Source organism: Macadamia integrifolia, chromosome 7, assembly GCF_013358625.1.
Source record: "Macadamia integrifolia cultivar HAES 741 chromosome 7, SCU_Mint_v3, whole genome shotgun sequence".
NCBI classification, from domain to species: Eukaryota; Viridiplantae; Streptophyta; class Magnoliopsida; order Proteales; family Proteaceae; genus Macadamia; species Macadamia integrifolia.
The window spans coordinates 22,073,684-22,087,656 of record NC_056563.1 but is presented as its reverse complement, the minus strand read 5'-3'; the positions used below and the strand labels follow the sequence as shown (position 1 = coordinate 22,087,656).

Genomic DNA, 13,973 nt, shown 5'->3' with positions numbered 1-13,973 from the left:
GAACCCGGGATATGCTGGCGTAGGGGGCATTTTTCGGGATCATGTGGGGCAGCCTATAAGGTGCCTTTCTTCTTTTGAGGGAATTACAACTAATTATGATGGGAATTTGCAGCCTTTTTTGTAGCAATTCAAATTGCTAATGACCTCCGGTTATCACGGATTGAGGTTGAATGCGACTCCCAAGCAGTTGTCTAGGTGTATTCAAAAGCAGATTATTACATGGAATTTTAGACAAAAATGTTGTCCTTGCTGAGTTATCTGAATAACACTCAATACAGTATTCTTCACTACTTTAGAGAGATTAATATGGTCGCGAATAGCCTAGTGAAGCATGCTGCTTCGACAAGATTGTCGATTATATGAAATGATGTTCCCAAATTTACATCCAATGATATTGATTGGGATGCCACTAAGAGACCACGATTCAGATTCAAGTAATATGTTGGTTCTTCTGTGTTAGTTGTCTCTTGCTTTCTTAGTCTCCTTCTCTGCTGATGGCAATGCCGAAGGTGGAGCAAGAGGCTAGGTCAAACTTCTCTTGTCCAGGTCTCTTCTTCTGCTGAAGGCAATGCCGAAGGTGGAAAGGAGATCTGATTTTTGTTTTTAGTTTACCCAAGTGGGTCTCTCTGTACTCTATTCTTTCTTTTAATAATTTATTCTTGGTGACCTTAAGCAAAAAAAGTATTGAGGTCATCGATAGCTATCAGCCATGTATTGACCATGCATATCGGATCATGTATCGACCTGTTCAGTACATTCTGTTAGGTATTGTATGGGTACAATTTTATATCAGTACCTTAAAGATACAATACATATCGGTTAGTATCGATGGGTATAATAAAATACTTAAAACCTGGGTTAGACTACTAAAACCTCTCGTAAGATTTTTGAAAATGCACGAAGAAAAAGATTTCCCCTTCATCTTCTCCTCTACTTCCAATGCTGCAAATGAATGGCAATGCCATTGCCAACCTAAATGATTACATGTAGTCTTGATATATGAACTCCATCGTCTTCTTTGGACAAATATTTTTGGCATATTCAAAAAATCAATGCACCTCAGTCTAATGAAACATGTACATTTGACAATTCAAAACTTACTCATCTATCCTTTCAAAAACTAGGAGCTACATCTTCGGGTATATTCCCTAACAAGCTTTGAAAATGATGAGGACTTGATCTCTAGCAGTTTGGCTGGGGAATCATACTCTAGTATGAGACCTGCTTAATACAAGAAAACATGTCAATCTGATTAGACAAGCACCAAAGAAGAGAAGACATAATACCAAATTCAATTGAACCCCATTTTTATGGTGTACTAATTGATTGCTACTAACCATTATCAAGGAGGAGGACCATATCGATATCAAGGATTGATGTGATCCTATGTGCTATTGTGATGACAGTGCACTTTGAGAAGTGTTGCCTAATGGTTCGTTGAATTAGATAATCAGTCGCAGAATCCATTGACGCAGTAGCTTCATCAAGGACCAACACCTTACTCCTCTTGAGTAATACCCGTCCTAGACAAACTAGTTGCCTTTGACCCATGCTCCAATTCTCTCCATTCTCAGTCACTATGACAAACATCATATGAATAGGTTAGCTATTTAGGATATCAATTTCAAAAGCTTCTCTTTCCCTACCTTTTTTTTTTTTTTTTTGGAAAAAGTTGAGATTGCGGGTTGTTTTGCACTAGAAGTTAGATATATTGTACAATAATAATTTGATTTTGAAAGGATTGTGCATCGATAAATGGAAATTGGCAAATTTGGTATATAGTGAATATGAGAAGAACCAACCTGGAGAATCCAACTTCCCTTCCTTTTTTCTAACTTCATCACCAAGTTGGCATTTATCTAAAACCTATGACAATGAAAGGCCAATGTCAACTTATGACTTTGCTTGATTAAGCTGACATAGATTTGATTGTTAAAAATGAGCTAAGCAAAAGATGAAATGAACAAGCAAGGGGTTGCAAGTGGAATCTAAAACAAGGCAATAAACACATTGCACTTCCTAGGTCCCAACTAAGAGAATACATTAAGCCAAACTTAGCCCCAAAGATGATACAATGCATCCAATTAAATAATTGAAAAAATTAAATAAAAAAAAAAAGAATATGACCACGAGAAAGGAAGTTTGAGATATATGTCCTAACCAATCAATTGCATGTGATTGTTTTGCACGCAAATCCTCAATTTAGAAGAAAATTTGTCTATCTTATGTTTGTTAATGATTGAAGACTATTCATCAAATGGAGGAAGAAAAGAAAAAAACCCACCTCCCAGATCTGTTCATCAGTGTAATCTTCAAGTGGGTCAAGATTATTTCTTAGACTCCCTTCAAACATTATTGGATCTTGGGGGATGATGCTCAATCTTGACCGCAAATTATGAAGGCCAATCTTGAAAATGTTGATACCATCTATCCAAATTTGACCAGCAGTAGGCTCAAGCATGTGGAAAAGTGCTTGTACGAGAGTTGATTTTCCACTTCCTGTTCGCCCAACAATACCAATCTTGATCCCATCAGGAAACGTACATGTGAGACCTCGCAAGACAAGAGGAAGATGTGGGGCATACCGGACCTACATTCATATTAAACAATCAAATCATGAAGCTTAGCAGAATTTCATAAGAGCAAGAAGAATGTCCACAAATATTAGAATTTAAAGAATCTATTCCACAAGACGAGAAAACAAATATGGAGATAAAAGACTTCGAGGAACTTAGAATAGGGAAATTACTTGTAGATTAATAATATCAATTCTCCCTTGTGATGGCCATTCAGGACCTGGCTTGTTTTCTTCCACCAACAAAGGGGATTCACTAGGGATGGATGTGTACTGCAATATTCTCTCAATAGATATGATGCTATTTTCAAGACCGCATAGATCCCAAATGACCCCATGCATACTAAAACCAAGCCCGTATGTGACTCCTAAACTCACAACACCTTCAAGAGATTAAAAAAAAAAAAAACATTAAACTCAAAAATATGCTTTCATATAAATAACCATCATGGGTGCCTGAAATAATGATTTTATAAGATCTCAAGTTCAACGTTTACCAGGACTAAGTACTTCCTTCGACATTGAGATCACGAAAACCAAAAAGACAGCATATGTGATGGATGCTAATATATCCATGCGAAAGCATAACCATTCTATTGCACCAGAAAAATGAAATTTCGGCCGAAAATATCCATCCACTAGCTTGAGGTTTGTGTCCATAAACCTATCTTCTTGATCGAAGCACCTGATTGTGGTTGAACCTAAACTAGATTCAACAAAATGTTGTGTAATTGGAGCTTGACATACTCCAGCCAATCGTGATAGTTCTCGTGCTACAGATATATAGTATTGCTACAAGACAAGGTTCAAATAAAAGAAGTTAGGTACAATGTATACCAAAATAATAATAATAATAATAATAATAATAATAATAATAATAATAATAATAATAATAATAATAAGAATAATGTGTAATGAATAATGTATAGTTTGTTAGAGAATGATATATATATATATATATATATTTTTTTTTTTGTGAGAGATTTTTAAATTTGAGTTGCTTACATGTAGATAGTTGACATTTTTATTTTTGGATAGTTGATAGAGTTACACACGGTCCATCATCAGGGATGAAACTAAAGGAAAATATTTTATTCTATTTTATTTAATTCAATTATTGAATGATTATTATTTTCTAATTTTATCAGATGTTAATTGAATTATAAACATTATTTTATATGTTGAGCACATCTCAAAATTTCCATCCTCAAATTCTTAAATGAAACATGAACGTAGCTGTATCTGAAATTTTGTGGCATCTGCTTAGTTCTTATTTTTCTAAGAAAATAATTATATAATAAACTTTCAAATACATTAAATATTGTATGCATCCATATCCAGGATTTAGTCACATTTAAATATACAAGCGATGGAATGGACATTATGGCCTTATTCATTGTTGCCAAAAGGACATGAATGCGCAATTTAATGATAACATGAAAGTGCAATCCAAGCACTTCACTTAGGCTAAGTGTATGCTAAGCATAAAGCGTATCCCACACGCTTCATTTAGGAAAGAATGAGGGGTGTGAAGAAAATATGAAAAGGAAGGAGGAAGAAGATTTTTCTATTGGAAAAGTCTCAAATAACTCGTAATTAATGTGGCAACAGTTCTTAGTTGGTCCACTTAGATAAATTTCTCTTGATTGCTCAGATATTTTATTTACATGGCAATTCCCTGAAGGCTCTGGTGATTTGAGAGTTCTTCAAATCACCACCTATCCATCTATCAAATTTGAGTCTTGATTGGTTGAGAATTCAACTTTCACAACTTTAGGCAACTTCAATTCAGCCACTGAAAATAAAAGAGTAAAAGTCCAAACATCCGAGGCCATACAATGGAAATTGGGTTCAAAAAGCTTGACATATGACTAATTCAAATGGGAAACAATTATCAAATGGTCCGTCTGACTAAATTAGCACTCCATATGACCCAAAATTGTTAGGCCACGAAGACCAGGCTTTGTAGTGGACTCTTTCCCTTAATCCTTAATATTTAAACAATGTGAATTATTATTAATTTATATTTATTTACAAATTTATCATTTTAAAGTAATAATTAATTAAATTTTAGAATTATTAAATGGTTTATCATTTAACTAGTGTAAAATGGAACATTATTTAATAATTTGTTACTGGGAGAGGATTTCCCACACTGAAAGAGTGGGAGGAATCTGCACGCAACCACCACAATGGTTAAAAAAATAAATAAATAAATAAGGTATTAATCTTTGTGGATCACACTTTTTCAAAATATATAAAAGAAAAGATAAAACAAAGACATGCATTGGGCCCTCACATTATGTGAGAGAATGGGAAAGAGTCCGCAAACAATGTGCGGATCTTATTCCCTTTATTATTATGTTTTTTATTTCTTAAGTTATTATCTTTCTTGTTAGCTACTAAAGAACTGTGAACAATACAATTATGGATTGAATATGATTCCGTGGCTATAGTTATGACTGTGAATATCCAGATCATTCTTAGGTTTGATCGAGTGGAAAACTCTCATTCTTACAGAGAAAGTAATCCAATTGCAGATTGGCTTGCAAAGCTAGCAGTGAAAAGGGTAATTCCTTCCTCCATGGTAGAACGGACATCTCACATGTTGATGGAACTCAAGATGGATTATCAATGTTGGCCAAGATATGGATTCTCTAAGTGCTTTTTTGTTATTTTTCTTGTGGGGAAGTGCTCTCCTGCCGATGGCAATGCCATTGCCAAAGGTAAAGGTGCTTTCTAAAATTTGTGTTGGCGTTTTTGGGATGTCCCAGGTTGTATTATATTTTTTCTTTCTATTTTCTTCTTAACACCATTGATCTCTTAGCAGGAAAAAAAAAAACAGTGAACTATATTATACTTTAATTTATAGGTATCTAAATATTTTATGTATAACAAAAAAGTGCAGCTATGTAACTTTAAGTGAACTTTACACTTCGACAACATTGGCCTTTTTTGGTCTTTTTTTTTTCACAAACAATTTTGGTAATAAAAAGACTATTGCCTTGTACTAATTTACATAAAAATGTGTGTTCTGGAAAATGGATTTCTTATATATTATTTATAGATTCAAAAAAAATATTAAGGTTTGAATCACTACTTTCACACCCAACTATACATGCATTCACCACTAAATCAATTATATTATGAAGAAAGCAAATTTTGAATTCTACTAAAAAAAGCATGAAACAACTTGTATTGTGGCGTAACTATGAAGAAAATAATGTTGAGCTTAATTTGAACTTTTCAATAATGAGAAATGGAAGTGGCTACAAAATTACCTGGTACCAAATGCATGCTATGGTCATTGGAATAAAAACTATCAACATTGGCCATGCAACCTGTGACATTACTGCAATCGTTCCAAGAAATCCTATGATTGAGATAAGAAGTTCTTCAAATTTATGTGGAATAATGGTATCAACTGCACTTTGATCTATGGATGTCTGTTTACAAAGGTAGAGTTTATTTAAAATTTAAAATTATATTAACTTCTATAATGATTAAACAATATCATTTTGATCCCAAGTGTAAATAAGTATATTTACTAACCCGATTTAGAATCCTTCCACTTGGAGTTGAATCAAAAAATGACAGTGGAGCACGAAAAATGCACAAATGCATTTTGTTGAAGAGTAGAGTGGCTGTCTTGTATCCAGTAGTTACAATGAGCATGGACCTTATAAGTGAACAAAGAGAGCCTCCAAGGGTTAAAGCAATATAGATAAAGATGAGAGTAGATCCTCTAACATGAGGTCTTACATTCTCTGAAACAGGATTAGCCAACACCATCCAGTAACTACTGACTATTAAGAGAAGCTCAAAAAGAATTTGTGCTAGTAGTATCAATGGTATAAAAGCTCCTTTATATGCAGCCGTAACATACTTCCAGTAGACTGAAGGACTAACTCCACCCTTTTCTCTCTTTTCTTCTTGGACAAGTTGCTCTTTTGGCCCAGCCAATTTTTCAGTTTTGTGGTTTTTGGATTCTTTTACCTCGTTATCTTGAATAGACTTCTCGCTCCATAACATATTACCATCTTTCTCTCCATTAATTAGATTATCTAAATCAGCGTCATGTTCGATGGAATTAAGTTCTGCCAAAGCTTTCTTCTGTGCACCCACTAACTCCATAAAATCAGTGCCTGAACTAAGAATTTCTTCGTACTTCCCGGCTTGAATAATCTTTCCATCTCTCATCACCTATCATACAAAAAAAGGTAAGAACAAATCACCTTCAAACAAGGTTGAAGTACTTGAAGTAGGGAAAGAATGCTAGCATATTCTCACCAGGATAAGATCTGCATAAGAGAAAAACTCTACTTGGTGGGTAACATATATTACTGTCTTTGAACCCAAAATTCCCAACAAACACTCCTGTAGAAAAGTTGATCAAATGTTCACATTTAGGCACTTAAAAAGAATTTTTGGTTACTCAAAAGAGCCACATAGATGTACATATAAATGCAAATTAGTTTTCATAATAATAAATAACATTGAACCATAGGTTTTACGCAACAGCATGTATTGCTCAACATAATGTGTTTGCCTGTCTTATTGGTTTAGATAGCATGATTTCATTCTTCGTACAAATATTTTTATCGACCCCAATTTGAGGTGAACAAAATTATGATTTAAGCAATTAGATGTATAGCTTCAAATCAATTCATCAAGGAAATTTATGGAAGTAGAGCTTAATAAGTAACTACCTTAAATAGATGAGATCCGGTATGAGCATCCACGGCACTAAAAGGATCATCAAGTAGATAAATATCTGCATCATAGTACAAAGCACGTGCAATCTGTATTCTTTGTTTTTGTCCACCACTCAGATTGATCCCCCTTTCCCCTATGATAGTTTGATCTCCAAAGTCGAACAATTCTAAGTCTTTCTTCAATGAACATGCTTCCAGGATCATCTCGTACCTTTCCTTGTCCATTTCCTTACCAAACAATATATTATCTATTATCTTGCCACTCTGTATCCAAGGTGATTGTGCAACATAGGCCTTTTTCCCCTTTAACTTAACAGTTCCAGATACCTTCGGCACTTCCCCCAATATGCATGAAAGTAGGCTTGACTTGCCTGATCCAACAGAGCCACAAACTACCACTTTCATACCATGGTTCACTCTGAAATTAAGATCTTTTAATGTGGGATTAGGAGAACAAAGGTCCCAAGAGAAATTCCCCTTGACTATTTCAATTGCGACTTCAGCATTATCACTTGGAAGATTATGAGCTATATTTTGATTAAGATCATTAAGACACAAGAATGAGGTTATCCTGTTAAGGGAGACTTTAATCTGAACTACCATGGAAATTGTGTCTGGGAGAGTTTTAATGGGCACTTGTAACATTTCAAATGTTGCAAGTGCAGATATAATCTTTGCTGAGTCTAAGCGAATTCCACTATGCACACAGAACCCAAAAGTAACCATAGACACAAACAAGGGAGTAGACGAGTAGACAAAGGCAATCATAGCTGATGTATAAAGAAACTTCCTTAACGATTTTGTTTCAAAATTCCTAAGATCAATTATCTTAGCCAAGAATTTTACCTCCCAAGCCTGAAGCTTGAGAATCCTCATATTCCTTAGAGCCTCTGATGTCACCTTCATCCTTCGATCCTTTGAATCCATCAATTCTCCCTGAATTTTCTCCTGTAGTTTTCCTAATGGAATATTTGCTACCATCAAAATCACTGTGGCAACAAAAGCTACAAGTGAAGCGAAGCCAAGGTTTATGTACAATATAAACAGTGCTAGAACAACTTGAACAGGCACCCTCCATATATTATGCAAGTACCAACTGAAAAATCCAGTCCTTTCAACATCAATGGTCATCAAATTAACGTTCTCCCCACTAGTGTGGCCTTGTTTTGATTGGCTTGAGAGCCTAAGATTTTTCTTATAGATTGCTGCGAACAAGGCAGCACGGACCCTATTTCCCATCTTCCGCAATTGAAAGAACAAATGCCTCTCTGAAAAGCACCTTATGAACTTTGATAATAAGAAAATAAACACTAGCATATAACCTTTATTTTTTAGTTGTTGAGAGCTGTCTAGATACTGAAAAAAGGCAACAATAAGGTATGGTCCAACATAAGAAGCCAATGTGCATGCAATGGACAACAAGCCTGTCCATAGAATTTCTTTCCAAGTTAGGAGAATTAATGCCTTCACTAGCTTGAGTGTGCTTACCTGACCACCAATACTATCGTTGTTACCATCAAATTCAATTTTATTTCTAAAACAAGAAAAGACCGCATTGGCACTATCATGACTGGCAAGTTGAGGGACATCTTCAGGGTCCAATGTTTTTTCATACCCGAGTGCAACCAAAGGACCCATCCAAGAGAAAGTAAAAATACTAAGAAAATTGGCATTTGCATAAGGAGTTATACTCTCTTCACCGACACTTGATTCTTGTTTCTCATCACCATTGTTTTGATTGGAACTAGTTTTCAAAAGAGGCTCCAAAAGATGGAAATCTTCATCTTCTTGCCCCTTGCCAAACAACCCAACATAAGAAATGGACAAACCAGCAATAACTGAAATAGCATCAGACACCCACAGCAAGATTGGTAATTGAAAATGTTTCCAATACAAACCAAGATGTATAACAAGAAAGGAACTAGACATTAGAAAGTAGAAGGCCCACCAAATCCTTAGCGTAATGGGGAACTTGCACTCACTTGAATGAGAAAACTGGATGTGCAAGTAAGCAGAGATAAGAAACCAAGTGACTGTTTTAAATGAAAAATCCAATTGGGCAACAGTCTTTAGATTAGACCAACCAATTCTAAACCCAGAGATGCAATTTAACACACATAGGAGAAGATCATGGGAAGACAAGAACATGCAAGATATAAGGGCCAACCAATAGTATAAAAAGTATGTATTCTTCAACATTGGTTTTGAATTATCAAAGGTTATTGTGGGTCTCTTGCAAACCCATAATATGAGTAAAACTAATAATAGAATTAGGTGTGCAAAAGCAGAAAACCCATGTAGGAAAATGGTTGGAGAATACTGTGAAAATAATATCCAGATATTTACTTTTTTTCGCTAAAAAGTCATGTATATTAAAATGAAAAAGAAGAAAAAAGAAATATAGTACATCAGATGAGGAAGGGAGAAATACCCAACACTCACACTAAGAAGAGAGGGAGAAGCAGAAACTCCACCTTCGGCATTGCCATCAGCAGAATTACGCAACTACCCAACTCCACCAAAAACAAAAAATCTGGAAAGAAAAGAAATTCCTAGGTGAATCTGAACCTAGGCCGACCCGATGCATCCATGTCTAATTCCATTTGAACTAGAGTTGGCCAAATTGAAATCGGCTCTGACACTTCAAAACGAGCAGCTGACTTTGACAAAAAATCCGCCACTGAATTTGCTTCCCTATAGCAATGCGTTATTTTCCATTCCACATCCTCCAAATAAGAAATACAATTTATCCATCTTTGCCGAGCTATCCATGGACTTTGCCTCTTCTGAAAAATACTCACAACTGCAACTGAATCACATTCTATCCAGAGCCGTTTCACATTATGCTGCTTAGCTAATTCAATCCCTATCATAAGCGCTAAAAATTCAGCCTCAAAATTTGTGCGAGTTCCTAGAAATTTTCTGAAATTTGCCACTACCTCTGCCTTTTCATTGCGAAGGATTCCCCCTGCTCCATACTTCCCTGGATTACCAATAGAGCAACCATCCGAATTGATTTTTATCCAACCTGGATTAGGAGGGCACCAGAAAATAGTGAAGATTTCCCGAGGCCTTCTCCGCACCCCTGAAATACCCAATCTTCTTGCAGTGACAAGATCCGAAATTGAGATGGCTGCCCCTGAATGAACCAGCTCTTGGCAGCTAATTTCTCTCTTTACTTGTCCAAAACAATGCTCTTTTGATTTTGAGATTCCTTCGAATTTTCTTCCATTCCTCTCCAACCAAGTAAAGTAAGGGATTAAAACAAAACCCTTCAGCCACACCCCTTTAAAGATGGTCTTCTTGGCCTGATCTTTCCACCAAGCTATCAAACATTCAACTCCTTCAAATCCAGGCCACCTAAACCCAAAACAACAACAAAATTTCTGCCACATGAAAACTGCAAAAGAGCATTCATACATGGTATGATTTATTGACTCTTCCGCTATGCCACAGAGAGTGCACTGAGATGGCAATGGAACCCCTCTCTTTTTCACATTATCATCAGTAGTGAGCTTATTTTTCAACATTCTCCATCCAAACACCGATTGGCGAGGCTGAAGATGAGAATTCCAAATCAATGAATACCACCCCACCTTTGGCGATTCCCGTCTTACTTTTTCCCAAGCCGATTTTATTGTAAAAACTCCAGATGAATTTAATTCCCAATGACAAATATCATCCAGATCTGAAATTATGATATCCTTGGCCTGATCAAAGATATTCTGAAAAAATTCAGAGCTCACCTGGGGAAAATTCCACTCATCTTGGCAAATGAAATCAGAAACCTTTGCCTGCATCGAATCAAAGATATCTAACTGCGAACCATACATCTCCTCAATAGACTTCTTTCCCAGCCAGCTATCTTTCCAAAAATTTATCCTCTGACCATTCCCAACAGTCCATTGCTCATGAGACTGTACCCACCGCCACACCTTTTTAAGACCAGGCCATATCGAAGAGGAAAGGTAGGTAGTTTTCAGCGAACCATCAATCTTCAGAAAACGGGCACGAAAGAAAACACTCATTAGAGAATTTCCATGTTTGATTTTCCATGCTAATTTGCACAGGCATGCAAAATTAACATCTCGCAACCTCCTAATGCCAAGACCGCCTTCCCTGGTAGGTTTACATACCTCATCCCACTTCACCACAATCTTCTTCCCTGTCTCCATGTCACCAGACCATATGAAGTTTCGCATCCACTTTTCTACTAATTTTATTGAGCTTCCTGGCCACCAATAAATCCCGAAATTATGAATTGGGATGCTTGAAATCACTGATTTAACCAGCTCCACCCTACCAGCCATGGAGAGAATCCGACCCTTCCATCCCGATAACCTCTTCTTGATTTTATCCATCAGCGGTAACATGTGGTCCCGTTGAACTCTCCCCTTGAAGAGCTCCACACCTAAATATTTAGTAGGCTGCCTTGCAGATTGGATTCCCATAAAAGTACTTATAAAATGTTTCCTGTGAGGGGCAACCTTTCCAAAGAACAAACTACTTTTTTCTAGATTAAATATCTGGCCAGAGAATGCCTGATATTTATCAAGAAAAGCCTTAAGATTTTTGACAAACTGAGCAGATGCATTAATGAAAATGAAAATGTCATCAGCAAACAATAAATGGGAGGGAGTTAACACACCTCGAGGCCCAGGAAGAGACTTTATCAAACCATTCTGAACCATGCTTCTAAGACCTCTACAGAGAACCTCTTCTGCCAGAATAAATAAAAAGGGAGACAAAGGATCTCCTTGTCGGAGACCTCTACCAACCCCAAAGAACCCCACCGGGCCACCGTTCACCAAAATTGATACTCTGGAGGATAGAAGAAGGTTGTGAATCCAAGAAATCCACCTAGATGAGAACCCAAATTTGCACAGAACTGCAAAGAGGAATTCCCAAGCTAGAGAGTCATACGCCTTTTGAACGTCGAGCTTCAGTCCCATTCCACCACCCCTAACTGAAGAATGCATCAAATTTGACAGTTCTGAGGCGAGGCTGATATTTGCTGAAATTATTTTACCCTGCTGGAAAGCGCCTTGCTCTTCCGAAATCAATTTAGGCAAAACAACAAGTAATCTTGAAGATAGAATTTTTGATATCACTTTGCAATAAAAATTCCCCATACATATAGGTCGAAACCTATCTAGAGAGGCCGCCCCCTCAACTTTGGGGATCAAGGAAATAAAGCAGTTATTTATTCCTTTAGGAAGCCGCCCTTCCTCAAAGAATTTTTTCACTGCCCTGCAAAAATCACCCTCAACAATAGTCCAACATCGCCTGAAGAAACTACCTGGGAACCCATCAGGACCTGGAGAGCTTACAGGATCTAAATCCCAAACAGCTTGTTTTATTTCTTCCCCACTCGGGACACTCTCCAATCCTGCCACGTCCTCCTCCTCCAACACTCTGGGAATATTATCAAGAAGGTCATTATGAACCGTGATTTCATCAGCCTCATGAAATTTCTCAAAAAAATCAGAGACATAAGATGATATTCCCTGTTGGTCTGAAACCCAAGTTCCATTTTCCTTTTTTAGGGAGGTGATCTGATTTTTCAACCTCCTTAGCTTCACGGAGAGATGAAAAATCTTCGAGTTACAATCTCCATTTTTCATCCATCTCAGTTTAGCTTTTTCAGCCCACAACTTCTCGTACATTTGGTTGGCCTTCAATAATACTGTTTTTGCATCTGCCTCTCTGTTAAATAATTCATCATTCATCCCAGCCACCTCTATCATATCTTGAACCTTCTTTAATTCCAGCTTTGCTTTATCGACCTCATCATTCAGGTTAGGAAAATTGGCCCTCGCCCAAACCTTTAAATTCTCCTTGACCTGCTTTAATTTTTGTGCCAGAACGAAAATTGGATTACCCCCTATCGAAGTTTTCCAAGCTTCCTCAACCACAGAGATAAATTGATCATTTTCCATCCAAAAGCTATGGAATCTAAAGGGGATATTTGTAGGTCTTTGAACATCATCAGAGACAACAATTAAAGGGGCATGATCTGATACCGAGGACAACAAAACACGCTGCTTCACATTTCTAAACACATCTATCCACTTCCCATTACAAAAACTCCGATCCAACACTGCAACTGCATGACCCCTTCGACGATTATTAGTCCAAGTGAATTTCTTTCCCTGAGAAGGGATAGAAAGCAATTCACACGCATCAACCATTGCCTGGAATTCAGCAGCTGATCCAAGATTAAACTTACCAGGACCTCTTTTCTCATGCGAGAACAGGGTTGCATTGAAATCCCCCATCACAGACCACGGAACCAAAGCTGATATCGACAACTCCAAATCTAACCACAATTGCCTACGCATAATTTTAAAAGAACTTGCATGTACAAAAGAAATACCCACTTTACTACCTGGCCAATCAAAGATGACTGATATATATTGATCAGACATACCTGCAACAACTGGTCTCGAAACCCCCAACTTCCATATAATCCATAAATTTGGGACTTTGTCATCCCGAAAATTATGAATGAAATCCACCGCATACCCCAACCGACTAAAGAAAATAACAGGAAATTTACATACCTGAACCATGGGTTCAGCCAAGCATAACACATCCGGGGCATGCTCCTTCACCAGTAGACGTAAAGCGCACAACCCTGCTGCCTTCCTAACACCCCGAATGTTCCAATACAGAATCTTCAT

General features: G+C 36.9%; 1 protein-coding gene across 1 annotated transcript; it reads right to left on the bottom strand.

Annotated features, from left to right (window-relative positions):
* Window positions 1-1,063: 1,063 nt before the first annotated feature.
* On the bottom strand, window positions 1,064-13,973 carry LOC122084824 (ABC transporter C family member 3-like). Its single transcript, XM_042653248.1, has 13 exons — window positions 12,590-13,973; window positions 11,427-11,455; window positions 11,037-11,285; window positions 7,285-9,285; window positions 6,866-6,952; window positions 6,128-6,778; window positions 5,857-6,021; window positions 3,073-3,367; window positions 2,750-2,958; window positions 2,285-2,590; window positions 1,803-1,866; window positions 1,338-1,577; window positions 1,064-1,221 (listed from the first exon to the last, which is right to left on the bottom strand). The coding sequence occupies exons 1-13, from the start codon at window positions 13,971-13,973 to the stop codon at window positions 1,121-1,123; spliced, it is 5,781 nt and encodes a 1,926-aa protein (XP_042509182.1). The 3' UTR covers window positions 1,064-1,120.

What these genes read in the sequence shown, in the direction of transcription:
- LOC122084824 (XM_042653248.1), bottom strand. Translation starts at nt 13,973, where the DNA reads ATGAAGATTCTGTATTGGAACATTCGGGGTGTTAGGAAGGCAGCAGGG. An exon ending in CTTATGCAGATCTTATCCTG is followed by an intron (nt 6,779 to 6,865) that starts GTGAGAATATGC and finishes TTTGTATGATAG; the next exon opens with GTGATGAGAGATGGAAAGAT. An exon ending in GGTCCTCCTCCTTGATAATG is followed by an intron (nt 1,222 to 1,337) that starts GTTAGTAGCAAT and finishes TGTATTAAGCAG; the next exon opens with GTCTCATACTAGAGTATGAT.